Raw genomic sequence first — 13,419 nt, forward strand, 5'->3', positions numbered from 1 at the left:
ACACTGCAAAATCCGTAGACTCATAAATGTATCCAGAGCAAACCAAGCTACCCTCCAATGTTGACACTTCCCTTACAAGTTTACTTCTCAAAGCTTGGACAAAGAACACAATTTTTGTCATATAAACAAACGAACCAGATCAGATTATGCTCCCCCTGGTAGTTCTTCAAACCTTATGAATAACGTGCTGCATAAACTCAATATATTGGAAAGCAACATCTCATATATATTGGTTAGCAAAAGAGAGTTTAGAATCAAGCAATAAAATCTATTTAAACTTGCACTTGGTAGATACTATATGATTTAGTCTTTGTTCATTATTGGTAAACATTAATATTATCATATTAATAATAATATTGAATATAATAATTATTATTTTCATTAATATAATTAATAATAACATTAATATAATATTGCTCTTTTTAGTCTTCACTCTTGATTTTTTAGAAATATTTTAAATCTTAAAATTATATTTAAATACTTGACATTATAATTTTATTATATAATTTAAAGTTAATATATATATATATATAGTGCAAGACCTCGGAATGAAACATCAAAATATTTTGAAATCAAAATTTATTCTTTCAATAAATAAACAAAAAATGCTAACTAGATCAAAATTTCCAACCTTGATATGCCCTCTAATTTTCGCAAGAATCACCTGTTTTGTTTCCAAGTCTCTCCCTTGAGTTGGACTCACCTGGACGATCATGTCATTCACAAAGCAAAGATTCAAGCATAAAGACCTACTTTGTGCATGATAGAGATAAGGAACCAATTATTTCTTCAATCATTTTAATCTTTTTACAATCATGTAATAAATTAGATGCAGATCTTCCACAAATTTCAAGTTTGTTGGATTTTCAATTATGAGGCATCACATGCCTAGCATATGACCATCAATCATCGTTCTGACAAATCTTGATCAAGTAGTTGAGTTTTTAAGGAACACGGGAATTCATGATGAGATGGATTGTTTGGTTGCTAGCTAGTTGCTTTGCATATCGTGTGTGTGTGTGTGTCTATATATATATATATATATATATATAAACTCCTTTTCTTAACCCTTTTCACATGGTGTAAGAGATTTTCTAGAGATAAGGCATCTTTCTCTACATTAAATACTTACCACTTAACAAAATAACAGGAAACTCACTTGACAATGGATCTTCTTGATGCTTCTTTAGGACAATTACCTCGAAAGTCACAAATTCTAGACGACATTTCTCCTTGCTCCTTGATGAGGGAGAGAGAATGATTCTCAAAGAGACCACACCATTCATGGGCATGGCCTATTTCTTGTATATAATCAAGGTCTATATTAATTTTGTTTTTCATGTAGAAGTATTTTATAGAGATAGCACATATGAATTTTCCACCACATGCATTTTGCAGGCATGAAATTCTAATTTTTTTCATATAACCAAAACTAGAAATTATATATGTACATTTAATTTTCCCATTTATGTGAATTTGCTCTCACGAGAAGAAAAACTAACATGTGTTGTCAATTCATTGTTTCTACACTGTGTATTTAGACACAAATATGTGGATTCACACAATAATTTTTTTTTTTGTCTTTTAAAATATTTTACAATTCAATCACTAAATTCTTTTTTTTTTAATTTATTCATTTTACATTGTAGGTGGGGATTTGGGCTTGATGATATTATTCGCTGTGTTGATGCTCAATTTTACATCAAAAAACTGTTTGAAAAAAAAATTCTTTCAGGGATCGAAAGGCAACAATGCAATGGTTTTTTTTACTGCACAAAACATGCCTTTTAGCTAATTTTTGCCGAATTTATTTTTGGTTGCTTCAGTTTTATAATTTAATATTTTGATACAAAACTTTATTATTCACATCTTAACCCCAAAGTTTGAGAAAGGAGAGAGAAACTCTCTGGAATTTGGGAAAAGATAGAGAAATTTGCCAGCAGGATCATTTTCAGCAACAAATAAAAAAAAGAATCTTAATGTCAATGACTTTTTTTTTATGAGAAAAATCTTGTTAAGGTACTTTATGACCTTTATCTTGCATGAGAAAGTGGATAGGGGCTTTGAAACATTTTTTAAACCAATTTTTGGCTAATTTAGAGGCATAAATAGATTTATTAAAGTTTTTGGATGTTTTTCTTTAAATATTTTCAAATAAAAAATAGTTGGAAAGGATTTTTTTTTTTAAGAAATCGGAGCCCCAACTTTTTGATCACCTAAGGTGGCCAACAACTAAACTAGAAATAATACATTGTTTGACAGCGCAACTAGTATGTTGTCTAGCTATTTCTAAAAAAACAAAGAGTTGGGTTGATGACTCAACATTTATGTAACTTGTAAAATCAATTTTATAAAAGCAATGAAAAAAATTAAGTCGATTTGGTTTAACCTACTAAATTAACAACTTGAATTATAAAACTAGGATAACTTTATAGAAAAACTTTGGTTTTTTTTAAAAAATTAAGCGAAAAAAATATTTATCCTGCTATAATATAAAAAAATATTGATGTATAATTAATTTTTTTAAAATAAATTCTTTGATTTTTATTTTCATTTCATTTAAATGAATTAATTTTTTTTAAAAGAAAAAACCTTTAAAAAAGAGCTCAACATGTCTAGGAGGCCTAATGGACTAGTTCTTAGACCCAACATGTCATCATCCGCCTAACTATTTTTTATATATATATAAATAACAAGTTGTCTACATCTCTAGGAGGGTCATTTAAAAATTAGAGTTAGAGTTTTTCAACGTAAAAAATTCACTTTTAACTCTTTTTGATTAAAAACAATCTATAGACCTACATAAACTCTGTAATGCATTAAAACAACAAAAATATCGGTCTAAAAATAAAAAACTAGTCTGAAACTAAAAATTTCTTGAGATTAGATCTATATTTTCAGAAAATTTTCAAGGTGAAATAACATCCAAGTTAAACTTTTATTGTCGAATGGAACCGTAAACCCTAAGATCGACTTTTTCATGGCTGAAATTGATGTCAATGAGAACTCTTTCACTATACTATCAGAATATAGCCAACCTTTCTCTCTCTTTTCTTTAACCAAGGATGGAAAAGTAAAATAAATTAAGTTTTTTTTATATAAAAATTGAATTTCAAGAATTTTTAGGGATTGAAAAGTTGTATTGGGAAAGTATAAGGATAAAAAGGAAGTTTTTTGCACAAACTTTGAAACCACCATGCATTTTATTTAATTTTTTTATTTTAATCCTTTGTCTTTTAATTTTATGCTTCCTTAATAATTTAACTTAAATTGTCCTTAAATTTTGTATTGAAAGGGCAAAATTGAAAAAAAAAAGGAAAAAAAAGAAAGAAGAAAAGAAACGAAAATAAAAGGGGAGTCCATAGTGCATTTTGAGTGTGTCTACAGTAAAGTGAAGTTGCTACCCAAAAAAAAAAAAAAAGAAAAAAGGCCACGGAGCTTAGTGTTTTCTGCAATAATTTTGTTTCTCTCTTTATCAAAAGTTGTTTCATGGACAATTTTTCCAAGCAAGCAAGGAACGAATACTAAATCAATTTTCTTCTCTCCACCACATGGGGTTTTGCAATATTTTGTTTAGGTATTCTTGTACAGTTATTTTTTAAAATATATTTTATCTAAAAATATATTAAAATAATTTTTTTATATTAGTATATCAAAACAATATAAAATTATAAAAGAATAATTTAAAATAAAAAATTAATTTTTTTTAAAATACAAAAATAAACAAAAACAACAAGTACTTCCTTCGCTTAGCAGCTTTTTTTTGGGACCGTTTGGAAACGCGGTCCAACCCGCGTTTTTAAAAAATTCAACTTTTTTAGGCTAAAAATTATTTTTTAAAATATTTTCGGATTGTTTCGATGTGCTGATTAAAAAAAATTTTTAAAAAATAAAAAATATTATTTTGATACATTTCTAAACGAAATACACTTTAAACCGCAATCGCAATCGCAATCACAATCACAAAAGATGCCCTTTGTCTCACAGTGAAACGCAAGAAATTAATTCAATGACTGATACACAAACAAGTATGTTTGGCAGTGTGGTAGCGATTGCTTTTTAAATAACTTTTCGTACCAAAATGCATGCCAATGATTTTTTTTATTTTTAAAAAATTATTTTTGATATTAGCACATCAAAACGATCCAAAACATACAAATCATATTAAACTTTAACAATTTTATTTTAAAACATGGTTTGCACCACGTTTCCAAACAACTTTCTACGAGTACTGCATTCTTTAGCATTATAACCATAGCCTAAAAACATTTTATAAAATATAGTTGTTAATCGAAGAGGTTGTCCATGGACCTCAGTACCTAATGGAATGGTCCCTCGACCCCTTCTCTTTGTCTCAAATAAAACAATATCTAAAATGAAAGTATAATTGCAGAAATGTTTTTTCTCAGTTAGAAAAATAAAATAAAATAAAATAAAATAAAATAAAATAAAATGGTGCAGGCTTTTTACATTTACAACTCCAACATCAATAGAGGGAGGATAGAAGTTGAAAGAAAAAAGGTCGGATCCTTTCTTTCCCGAGAAGAAAAGAAACTCTGAGCTTAGTGATTATCTTCAACTTCCTCAAAATATTGACATCCGAAAATCTTTTTTTTTTAAATAAAAAATAGTATAATAATTGCCCGTCCCCATTTGTCAACATAACTACAAACTGAAAATTAAGTATCCATCGAACTAACTATTTTCAAGAGCAATGCTATGGCATTTAACACACTATTTTTTCCCTAATGACTGGGATTAAGTTTTAAATACATATCCTTAGCAGATAATCTAATTCAATATGACCTAAATTATATTAATTTGGAAAGCAAATAAAATGGATGAGCCATAATATATATACACGTACGTATAATTAACATGTTAAATGTTGAAAGTAATTGTTTTTTTTTAATTTAGTTAATCCTACAGTTTGAATGTGGACAGCAAGCTAAGATTCAGTTAATGAGAAGTTCCTAGTCGTATGCAGTGTTTGATACTGCAGCAAGAATATTATTTGTTTTAAATCTGATTTTGTTTTTGTTTATAATTAATTTTTATTATTTTTGGATTGTTTTGATATACTATATTAAAAATAAATTTTTAAAAATAAAAATATATATTATTTTAATATATTTTAAAATACAATTCCTACAGACAAATTAAATAAAACATCCTAAGATGGCTGAATTAGTTATGTTAACAGGATGTTTTAATCTCTTGGTGTGTCTTGTGGGTGGGTTTTGTGTTTAGCGCGGTAGTTTTAAATGAAGTGCTAATAATAACGTCCAACGGAGCAGCTAGGAAAGCAACTAACCACCACAGTTAAGACTCCATAACAACCACTCAGAAACACCCCACTCATTTGCCTTGAAAGATCTCCCATTTAAGACCACAAAAATAGCCCATTAAGAGAAATAAAGTGAAGGCACAAACAATCCTAGTCCCCCCCCCCCCCTACATTTCCTTCAAAATTCACAAGGTGACTTTTTTAGATTTTTTTCTTGTTATGTTTGAGTTGTTGCATGCCAATGCAGCCAAGAAAAAGACTGTTTGATGCTATAAGTTTGTCTTTTTGGAGTTAAATTCTTGAATTTTGTTTCAAAATCCTATCTTTGTTGGGTTTTGGTTGATAAGATTGGAGAGTTTGATGCTGCAGGGATCAGTTTGAAAATTCACTGACAATTTATGGAGGCAGCGATTATTCTTAGAAAGCTCAAAAACATTCCTTGAAAGAGAGACATTCCTTGAAAGAGAGCTGTAAGTCAATTCTTTCTCAATTTCCAATGTTAAATTATAAGTTCTCTTCCTCTGCTTTTTTGTTTTTTGTTTTGTTTTTATATTGAGAATGGTCTGTAATAGAACATGACACAGACTGCAACAGGGAAGAAAACTCCAACTTCGTTTGTATTTTAATTAGATAAGCAAATGCTTGTTTGACTCAAAATGAATAATGTAATAGCTGATGAATTGGCTTATGTACTCGGCCATGCCTTGTTTTATTAAAACGAGAAACACAGGATAGTAAAGAAATGGGGTTTCTTTGCTTGAGACAATAAACTGACCGAAAAATGCCGGTGAATTTAGCGATGACCCATGATTAGTTTGTCAGATTTAAGATGATTGTGGCTGTTAAGTTTTGGTGGTGGCCCTTACGTTATCTGGAGCCAAACAAAATTGATTTATCAAGTAGATTCAAAGCGTATGTCATTAACTGAACAAGGAAGGAAATGGTTGTGTGGGAGACCTGAAGAGAAGAGAGTCAGAATGATTATTTATGGTCTATATGAATATGACAATTGGTGATTGATTGACCTCTTTACATATGAAAAAAATTCAGTTTCGTTTGGAGAATGGGAGAGATTGGGGCAGCTGATGCGGATGGGCCAATGCACGGGCTGAGTGGTGGTGGTGAGGAGAAAATTTTTGTTTCAGTTCGGCTGCGGCCTATGAATAAGAAGGAAATCGCAAGGAATGATGTATCAGATTGGGAATCCATCAATGATGACACTGTCATATACAGGAATAACCTTCCAGTGTCTGAGCGGTCCATGTACCCGACAGCTTATACATTTGGTAAGAAATTGCTTATCACATTTTTAGTTTGTTTTCATTTTCTTTGTTAATTGCATCTGCACTTCTATTGATGTCACAAATGATTAATAAGGCTGCCATGGTAGGATATAACTTCATCACATCTGCTGTGCACATTACTCTATTCTGCTGAATCATCACAAGCGTTTTGCTTGAACCTTCTTATAGTTTGGGAACTTGCAATATGGCTTTGTCTTTTATTATGTATTCATATTTCTGAGTTCATGTGTACGGATCTCCTAATGCTGACTCTTTCCTGAGTTTTGGCCTCAACTTCTTCTCTTTTGCTCTTACAACAATGTTGTAAAGTTGCTGGATTTGTATTAATGCGTTTCTTTTGCATGTTCACTGCCGTTGTCCTTAGAAGCATATTTATGGACGTATACTGTTGCATCAAAGAATGTTTTCAAATACTCATCCCATCCGTCTTGTTTCTTTCTGTTGTTTGGTTAATTTGTTAATTATAGATAGAGTATTTGGGTCTGATTGCTCCACTAAGCAAGTGTATGGAGAAGGAGCCAAGGAAGTTGCTCTTTCAGTCGTCAGTGGTATAAACTGTGAGTACTTAATAACCTGTTCATTGTTGAAATTTCTATTTGTGTTTTTTTATCTTTTTCTTTTTTTATTCCTCACAATGATGAATTTCTTCAGCAAGTGTATTTGCATATGGGCAAACGAGTAGTGGAAAAACGTACACTATGAGTGGAATTACTGAGTACACGATAGCAGATATATATGACTATGTGGAGAAGGTAAAGAGAATACTTGATACAATTTTCTATCATTACTCTAAATACTCTATTTTATTTTATTCCTTAGATGTTCCCCTACTCGATGAAAATTTATTGTGTTCCCCCTTTTTGTAGCACAAGGAAAGAGAGTTTAGTTTGAAATTCTCTGCCATGGAGATTTACAACGAATGCGTCAGAGACCTACTGAGTACAGATGCCACTCCTCTCCGACTTCTAGATGATCCAGAGGTGATATTCATTTTAGGTGTGAAGAGCTGCTGTATGCTTCCCCCCCCCCCCCCCCCCCTCATATCATCATATCAGTAACATCTGACTGTATTGACAGAGAGGCACTGTTGTGGAGAGGCTCACGGAGGAATCTATAAGGGACTGGAATCATTTTAAAGAACTTCTATCTGTATGTGAAGGTCAGTAAAGCTATTGAATTTTAGGAGTTCAAGGGAGAGGCTTGAATCTGAAACCTCATGAGGGGAGGGGGGACATGGATGCCTATTGAGCTAAACAGGCTCATTGGCAGCCATGCTCCTGAGTTTAACGTTACTTTCACTACAAAACTTGTCACTGCATACTCAAGCATCCTGGTGATTTTGCAGCTCAGAGACAAATAGGGGACACCTCCCTTAATGAAGCAAGCTCTAGATCTCATCAGATTCTGAGACTGGTATGACTGGATGTTCATTTCATTGTAAAATTTCAAATTATCACAACTTGATAACCATTTATTGTATGGTTTACTGATTATTTGCATAGCCAGACAGTTGAAAGTTCCACACAGGAGTTTTTAGGCCATTACAAGTCCAGCGCTCTTGCTGCCACTGTGGTATGCGTTGTGAAAAGTTTTTGGATCTCTGTTTTAGCTAGTTATACTGACTGAACAATGTGTAACCATCATTCTTTTCTCCCAGAACTTTGTTGATCTAGCAGGAAGTGAGCGTGCTTCTCAGTCATTATCAGCTGGCATGAGGTTGAAAGAAGGGTGCCACATAAATCGTAGTCTACTGACGTTGGGAACTGTTATCCGTAAGCTAAGGTGAGGATGTGTAGCTTGTTAAATTTCAGTAGTACTCTGAGATAGTTGGCATCTTCATTTTGTTACTATTGTGATGGAATAGTACCGCAAGTGTCTGAGTTAAGCTATCATTTTCCTAGCTGTCAGATCTTGAGGCTAAATTTATGACATCATATCTTCAGAATAGCACCATGTTCTGCCTTTTGTCTTCTTTCAGCTCTTCAGAAAGTTGCATAATGTTGTATGTTATAAGTTTACAAAATAAAATTGCAACCATAGCATTTCCTTACTAGTAAATGAAGTTGCAAATTGTATGCTCCTGTAACTTGACAGTTAATATGTGTGAATTTTGCTGTAAATAAATTACTATTTTGGAATAACATAGACAAATTATATCAGTTGTCATGGTCTTTCCACAAGCCCTCTTTCAATTTCTTCATAGAATGAAAGGATGTAATCTTCTATTCTTTTTACAACTTCCTTTTCCCCTCTTCTTTTGATTCTTTAGGGCATGCACGAGTCAAGACCTAGAATAAACTGAACCAACAATGCTCTTTCTACTTTATTTAACTTTATGATTGGATGCAGCAAAGGAAAAAATGGACATGTTCCTTTCAGAGATTCAAAGCTGACTCGAATATTGCAGTCCTCTTTAGGAGGCAATGCTAGGACTGCCATCATATGTACCATGAGCCCTGCACGAAGCCATGTTGAACAATCTAGAAACACACTGCTGTTTGCAAGTTGTGCTAAAGAAGTGACAACCGATGCGCAGGTCAATGTAGTTGTCTCTGATAAAACACTAGTGAAGCAACTGCAAAGAGAACTGGCTAGATTGGAGAATGAGGTGAAAAATAGACGACCAGATTCTGTCACATCAGATTCCACTATAGTACTGAAAGAGAAGGACCTTCAGATTGAAAAGGTGGGCACAGTTCTTTGTATGACATTAGAAAACTTTTAATATCACAACTAGAGTCCTGCTCCTCCATCTTAATATCAAGGCAGTACTCCAACTATCATAAGAAACGAAAGTACATGTAATGACTGCAAATTACATGAATTAGAGACCTATCATTTGAAACCTCCATCTGTTTAAGTTATTTATGCATCATAAACTCGTAGAATGCAATGTGGGCTTAAACCTTGAAGCAGAAATTCAGGTTCCTTCATACCATCTCTGCTGCATGACTATGACATGTTCAATTCTTTATTGCTGTGAACATTTGTGAAGGAGTTTAACTAGAGCAGAAAGTGGCTAGCCACTCTATTGAACTAGGCCTGGAATTACCCTACTCTCTGAATTAGTCTCTTGTTTTCCTCAAATTTTCTCAGGTGACTTGTGACGAATATTGGTAATTTTTGGCTTCTTGAAAGTCGAGTATCAGTTCATATCCCAAGCATATGCTAAGCATAATTACATGTATATATGCATGAGGAAATTTGTTAATGTACTTATTTAATTGTTAAACTTTGGATTTCAACACCCCCAGCCTTTTCCTGCAGCTAATGAATGAGGTTGCAGAGCTGACTCGGCGACTTGATCTTGCTCAGTCACAGATTGAGAATCTACAGCAAGTGTCTGAAGGCAGCAGATCTTCAACAGTATGGGTATGCATTTTTTTTACTCTTGGCATTTTATCTAGTACCGTTAAAAAAAAAGAAAAAGATTATTTCTAGCTCAAGCATCCACCTCTATCTCAATGAGCCTTCGCTATCCAAATCTGATTTCTCTATGTCCTCATCCAGGCAGATCCAGATCATCACCACCCTAAATTGCGAGTGCGAAATTCATTCAGATCTGACAATTCAGTATCATATTCACTGATTTCGGAAGATCCTCCCTCCCTGGATCTCGGTGCCAGGTCTTTTGATGCATCTCAATGTTCAGATGTGCGAAGTAGCCGAAGTTCTGGAGCAAACTTCATCCAATTCCCAGTTTTTGAAGAGAATTTCCTTCCAGAAAGTTTCTCTACACACCACTCAACTAGCACCACTAATTTTGTAGGAAATGATCTGCATGAGAAAAATGATGCTGACGGACAAACTAATCAAAATTTTGATGATAATTGGAAGGAAGTTCAATGCATTGAAGTGGAGGAGCCGAGCGTAAGCCAGTATTCAAATTCAAACACATCAGAGTCTAGGCCATACAGATTTGACGAGTCTAATATGCCTTCTCCGGATATAAAAACAGATACCTTGGGTTTGACAAAGGTCGGGAATGAAGAAAGAACAAATCAAGAAGTAAAGTCACCCCCGTTGAAAGAACAGAAAGAGTTGAATGGTTTGCAATCCACTTTTATTATACCATCTCCTGAAAAGCTTTCTCCATGGCTGCTGGAAGCAAGCCTTTCTGAATCAAGAAGCTTTTTGATCAGGAGTAGAAGTTGTAGAGCAACGCTTATGGATAATTCACCGGGTTTCTGTTTCAAGAAGGTAGAAGCGTATGAGAGCACACCACTGTTTGGGTTTGAGAAAGACTTTCCCGGAAGACCTGAGGGTTTTCAAAGGAAACTTCCTGCACTGAAGTATGATCCTGACATTGAAAGGTTATCAAGAAATGTCTCTCGGAATTCTATTTGTAGTTCTGCTGTTAATGAGCTCAAAGAGGAAAGTGTTGAAACTTCAACTGATTGGAGGACTGCCAGTGTTGGTAACTCAGATATGGGTCTGATGTACATGGCTGATTATTTGGTGAGTTTTTATTTTTATTTTCCATCGTCATTTGTTATAATAGATTCAGGCTATGGGATGCTATATTAAATATTAAATGAATGAGCTCCTTACCATCTTATTTATCTGTCAAGGATGGATCATATTGCAAGATAATGGTTGGAATAATTGAATGTTTTGTTGATGCATGAATATCTAAATGTCCTTGCTGAATCTAGCAGGAATAGAAAAGGTTCTGCAATGTCTTTAGGGTGTAGTAGACGAGCTTCTTCTTACTCCCATCGTCTTCTTCTTCCATTTTTTTTTTAATTTTTCATTTATTAGAAGCTGCAGAGAGTTCTGGTTCAGTTAGACCTGTCATTTTCTTCTTTCATTTTTTTATTGGTTAATTGCAATGATTGATAGGAACAAGAAACAACCGCGGAGGATGCAGAGAATATAGGAGATGATGGCTTGGATGCAACACAACATAATATGTCTGCAAAGAAGGTAAAAGATGTTGGCTTGGATTCAATTTGTTATAATGTGTCAGCAAAGAGTGTGAAAGATGTTGGCTTGGATCCAATTCAAGACGGTGCGTCAGCAAAGAATGTAAAAGATGTTGGCTTGGATCCCATCCAAGATGACGCAGAAAGTGCTTCAAAATGGCCATTAGAATTCAAGAATATGCAAAGCAAGATTATCGAACTTTGGCATGCATGCAGTGTCTCACTGGTCCACAGGACCCACTTCCTCCTGCTATTTAAGGGTGATCCTGCAGATTCTTTTTACCTGGAGGTAGAGATCAGGAGAATGTCCCTTCTAAAGGAAACATTATCAAGGGGTAGCAGAACTATTGTTCACGGACAAGTTCTAACATCTACCTCAAGGTTTATTACCTTCATTTCCACATCAACTCATATTTATACATATTTTCTGCAAGCATTCTAAGATGAAGTATTTCCTGTAAACAGCAAGAAGGCTTTGAGTCATGAGAGGCAGATGCTGGCAAGGGAAATGCAGAAGAGGCTCACTAGAGAAGAAAGAGAGAATCTTTTCCTAAAATGGGGTGTTCCATTTAGCGGAAACAATAGAAGGTTGCAGCTGGTACATCGCTTATGGACCAAGACAACAGATATGGACCACATCACAGAAAGTGCCGCTCTTGTAGCAAAGCTAGTTGGTTTTATAGAGCAAGAGCAGGCTTTGAAGGAGATGTTTGGGCTGCTCAATTTTACACCAACATATCCAAGCAGGAGGAAATCTTCTATTTGGAAGCGCAGCGTATTATCCTTGCTGTAAGCATGTTATAGTGGACCTTAAAGTAAAAATTTGTGGCTAATAGACGATTTCCACAGTTCTATTACACATAGATAGCTTTCTGAGTGCAAGTTTCCCTCCTTTGTAGTCTTGAAATCTAACTGCATTGGTTGTGAGAAAGCTTGTAAAAATCTGATGTAAAATTGTAATGCTGATGCTTCCCTTTTATCTGTTCTTCTTCTCATCTTTTCGGGGATAAACTGGACCTCTTATAGAATAAATGGTAGCTTCTTGGGTCGCATAATGGAGTTCCTCCAACCTTATTATGCGAGAGGGATCTGATCCGATACCTACTGCTAAAGAATTTGGACAGCCACTAAATTTAGCTTTCTTGCGAAACGTGGCCATTCGGGTTAGTATGTCCTTTTGTTTTAAGGGTATTAGCTTCAGCTTGTTGGTAGATGTTTTGCTTCTTGTTTGTTGAGAGTCAGTTCTGTCATGCTATAGGATATTACTGCTTTCAGGTTCGAGGCTTAGAGCCTTCAAAACAATGGGAAATCCTAAAACAATGTGGTGAGGATTGTGGAAATGCAAGTTAGCGTGTAATTGTAACATTAAAGAAAGCTTGAATCATGAATTCTTTTTAGGCATTTGATTCATCTAAAGTCGTTTTTTCTCTGTTACACAACCTATTCCATCCAGAGGCATGGAGGTTGTTGCAGTATGGGAAATGCAGAGTGGGAAAGCCGGTGCATGGATCGATCCAATTCATCTAAAGTCACTTCCTGGAGAACGTCTATTGCTTTCCCAAGTTTGTGCAGACATTTATTTCGGCTGCTTTTTATTATTATTATTATTATTATTATTATTATTATTATTATTATTATTATTTTCTTTTTTGGTTAGTTTTTGGTGTTTCTTTTTCGTTGTTGGATCTGTGCTTTTGTAGAAAAACTTGTCACCCTTCTCTGTGAATTTGTTTGCTAGGCATTGTTGATCTTCAAACACTGCCTATGCATTTAGGAAACACATTATGGACTCTTTTGTATTGCCTTTTCCTTCTAAATGCACATGCTTAGGCTACAATTTTTTTCTCCTATTTATGTTCAGCAACTACAGCGACAGAACTTCATTTTCGTGTTAAAAGTGGCC

The 13,419-nt window shown here is 34.1% G+C and overlaps 1 protein-coding gene across 1 annotated transcript; it reads left to right on the forward strand.

Annotated features, from left to right (window-relative positions):
• The first annotated feature begins 5,425 nt into the window (after positions 1 to 5,425).
• LOC133695281 (kinesin-like protein KIN-7G) lies at positions 5,426 to 12,571 on the forward strand. The gene is made up of 15 exons (XM_062117196.1): positions 5,426 to 5,479; positions 5,657 to 5,757; positions 6,338 to 6,573; positions 7,059 to 7,148; positions 7,243 to 7,343; positions 7,458 to 7,571; positions 7,669 to 7,750; positions 7,937 to 8,004; positions 8,098 to 8,163; positions 8,249 to 8,373; positions 8,941 to 9,277; positions 9,859 to 9,963; positions 10,102 to 11,049; positions 11,434 to 11,897; positions 11,982 to 12,571. Exons 3-15 carry the CDS (start codon positions 6,351 to 6,353, stop codon positions 12,307 to 12,309), a joined length of 3,051 nt encoding a protein of 1,016 aa, XP_061973180.1. The 5' UTR covers positions 5,426 to 5,479; positions 5,657 to 5,757; positions 6,338 to 6,350; the 3' UTR covers positions 12,310 to 12,571.
• Positions 12,572 to 13,419: the final 848 nt, after the last annotated feature.

This window comes from Populus nigra, chromosome 5, assembly GCF_951802175.1.
Source record: "Populus nigra chromosome 5, ddPopNigr1.1, whole genome shotgun sequence".
NCBI classification, from domain to species: Eukaryota; Viridiplantae; Streptophyta; class Magnoliopsida; order Malpighiales; family Salicaceae; genus Populus; species Populus nigra.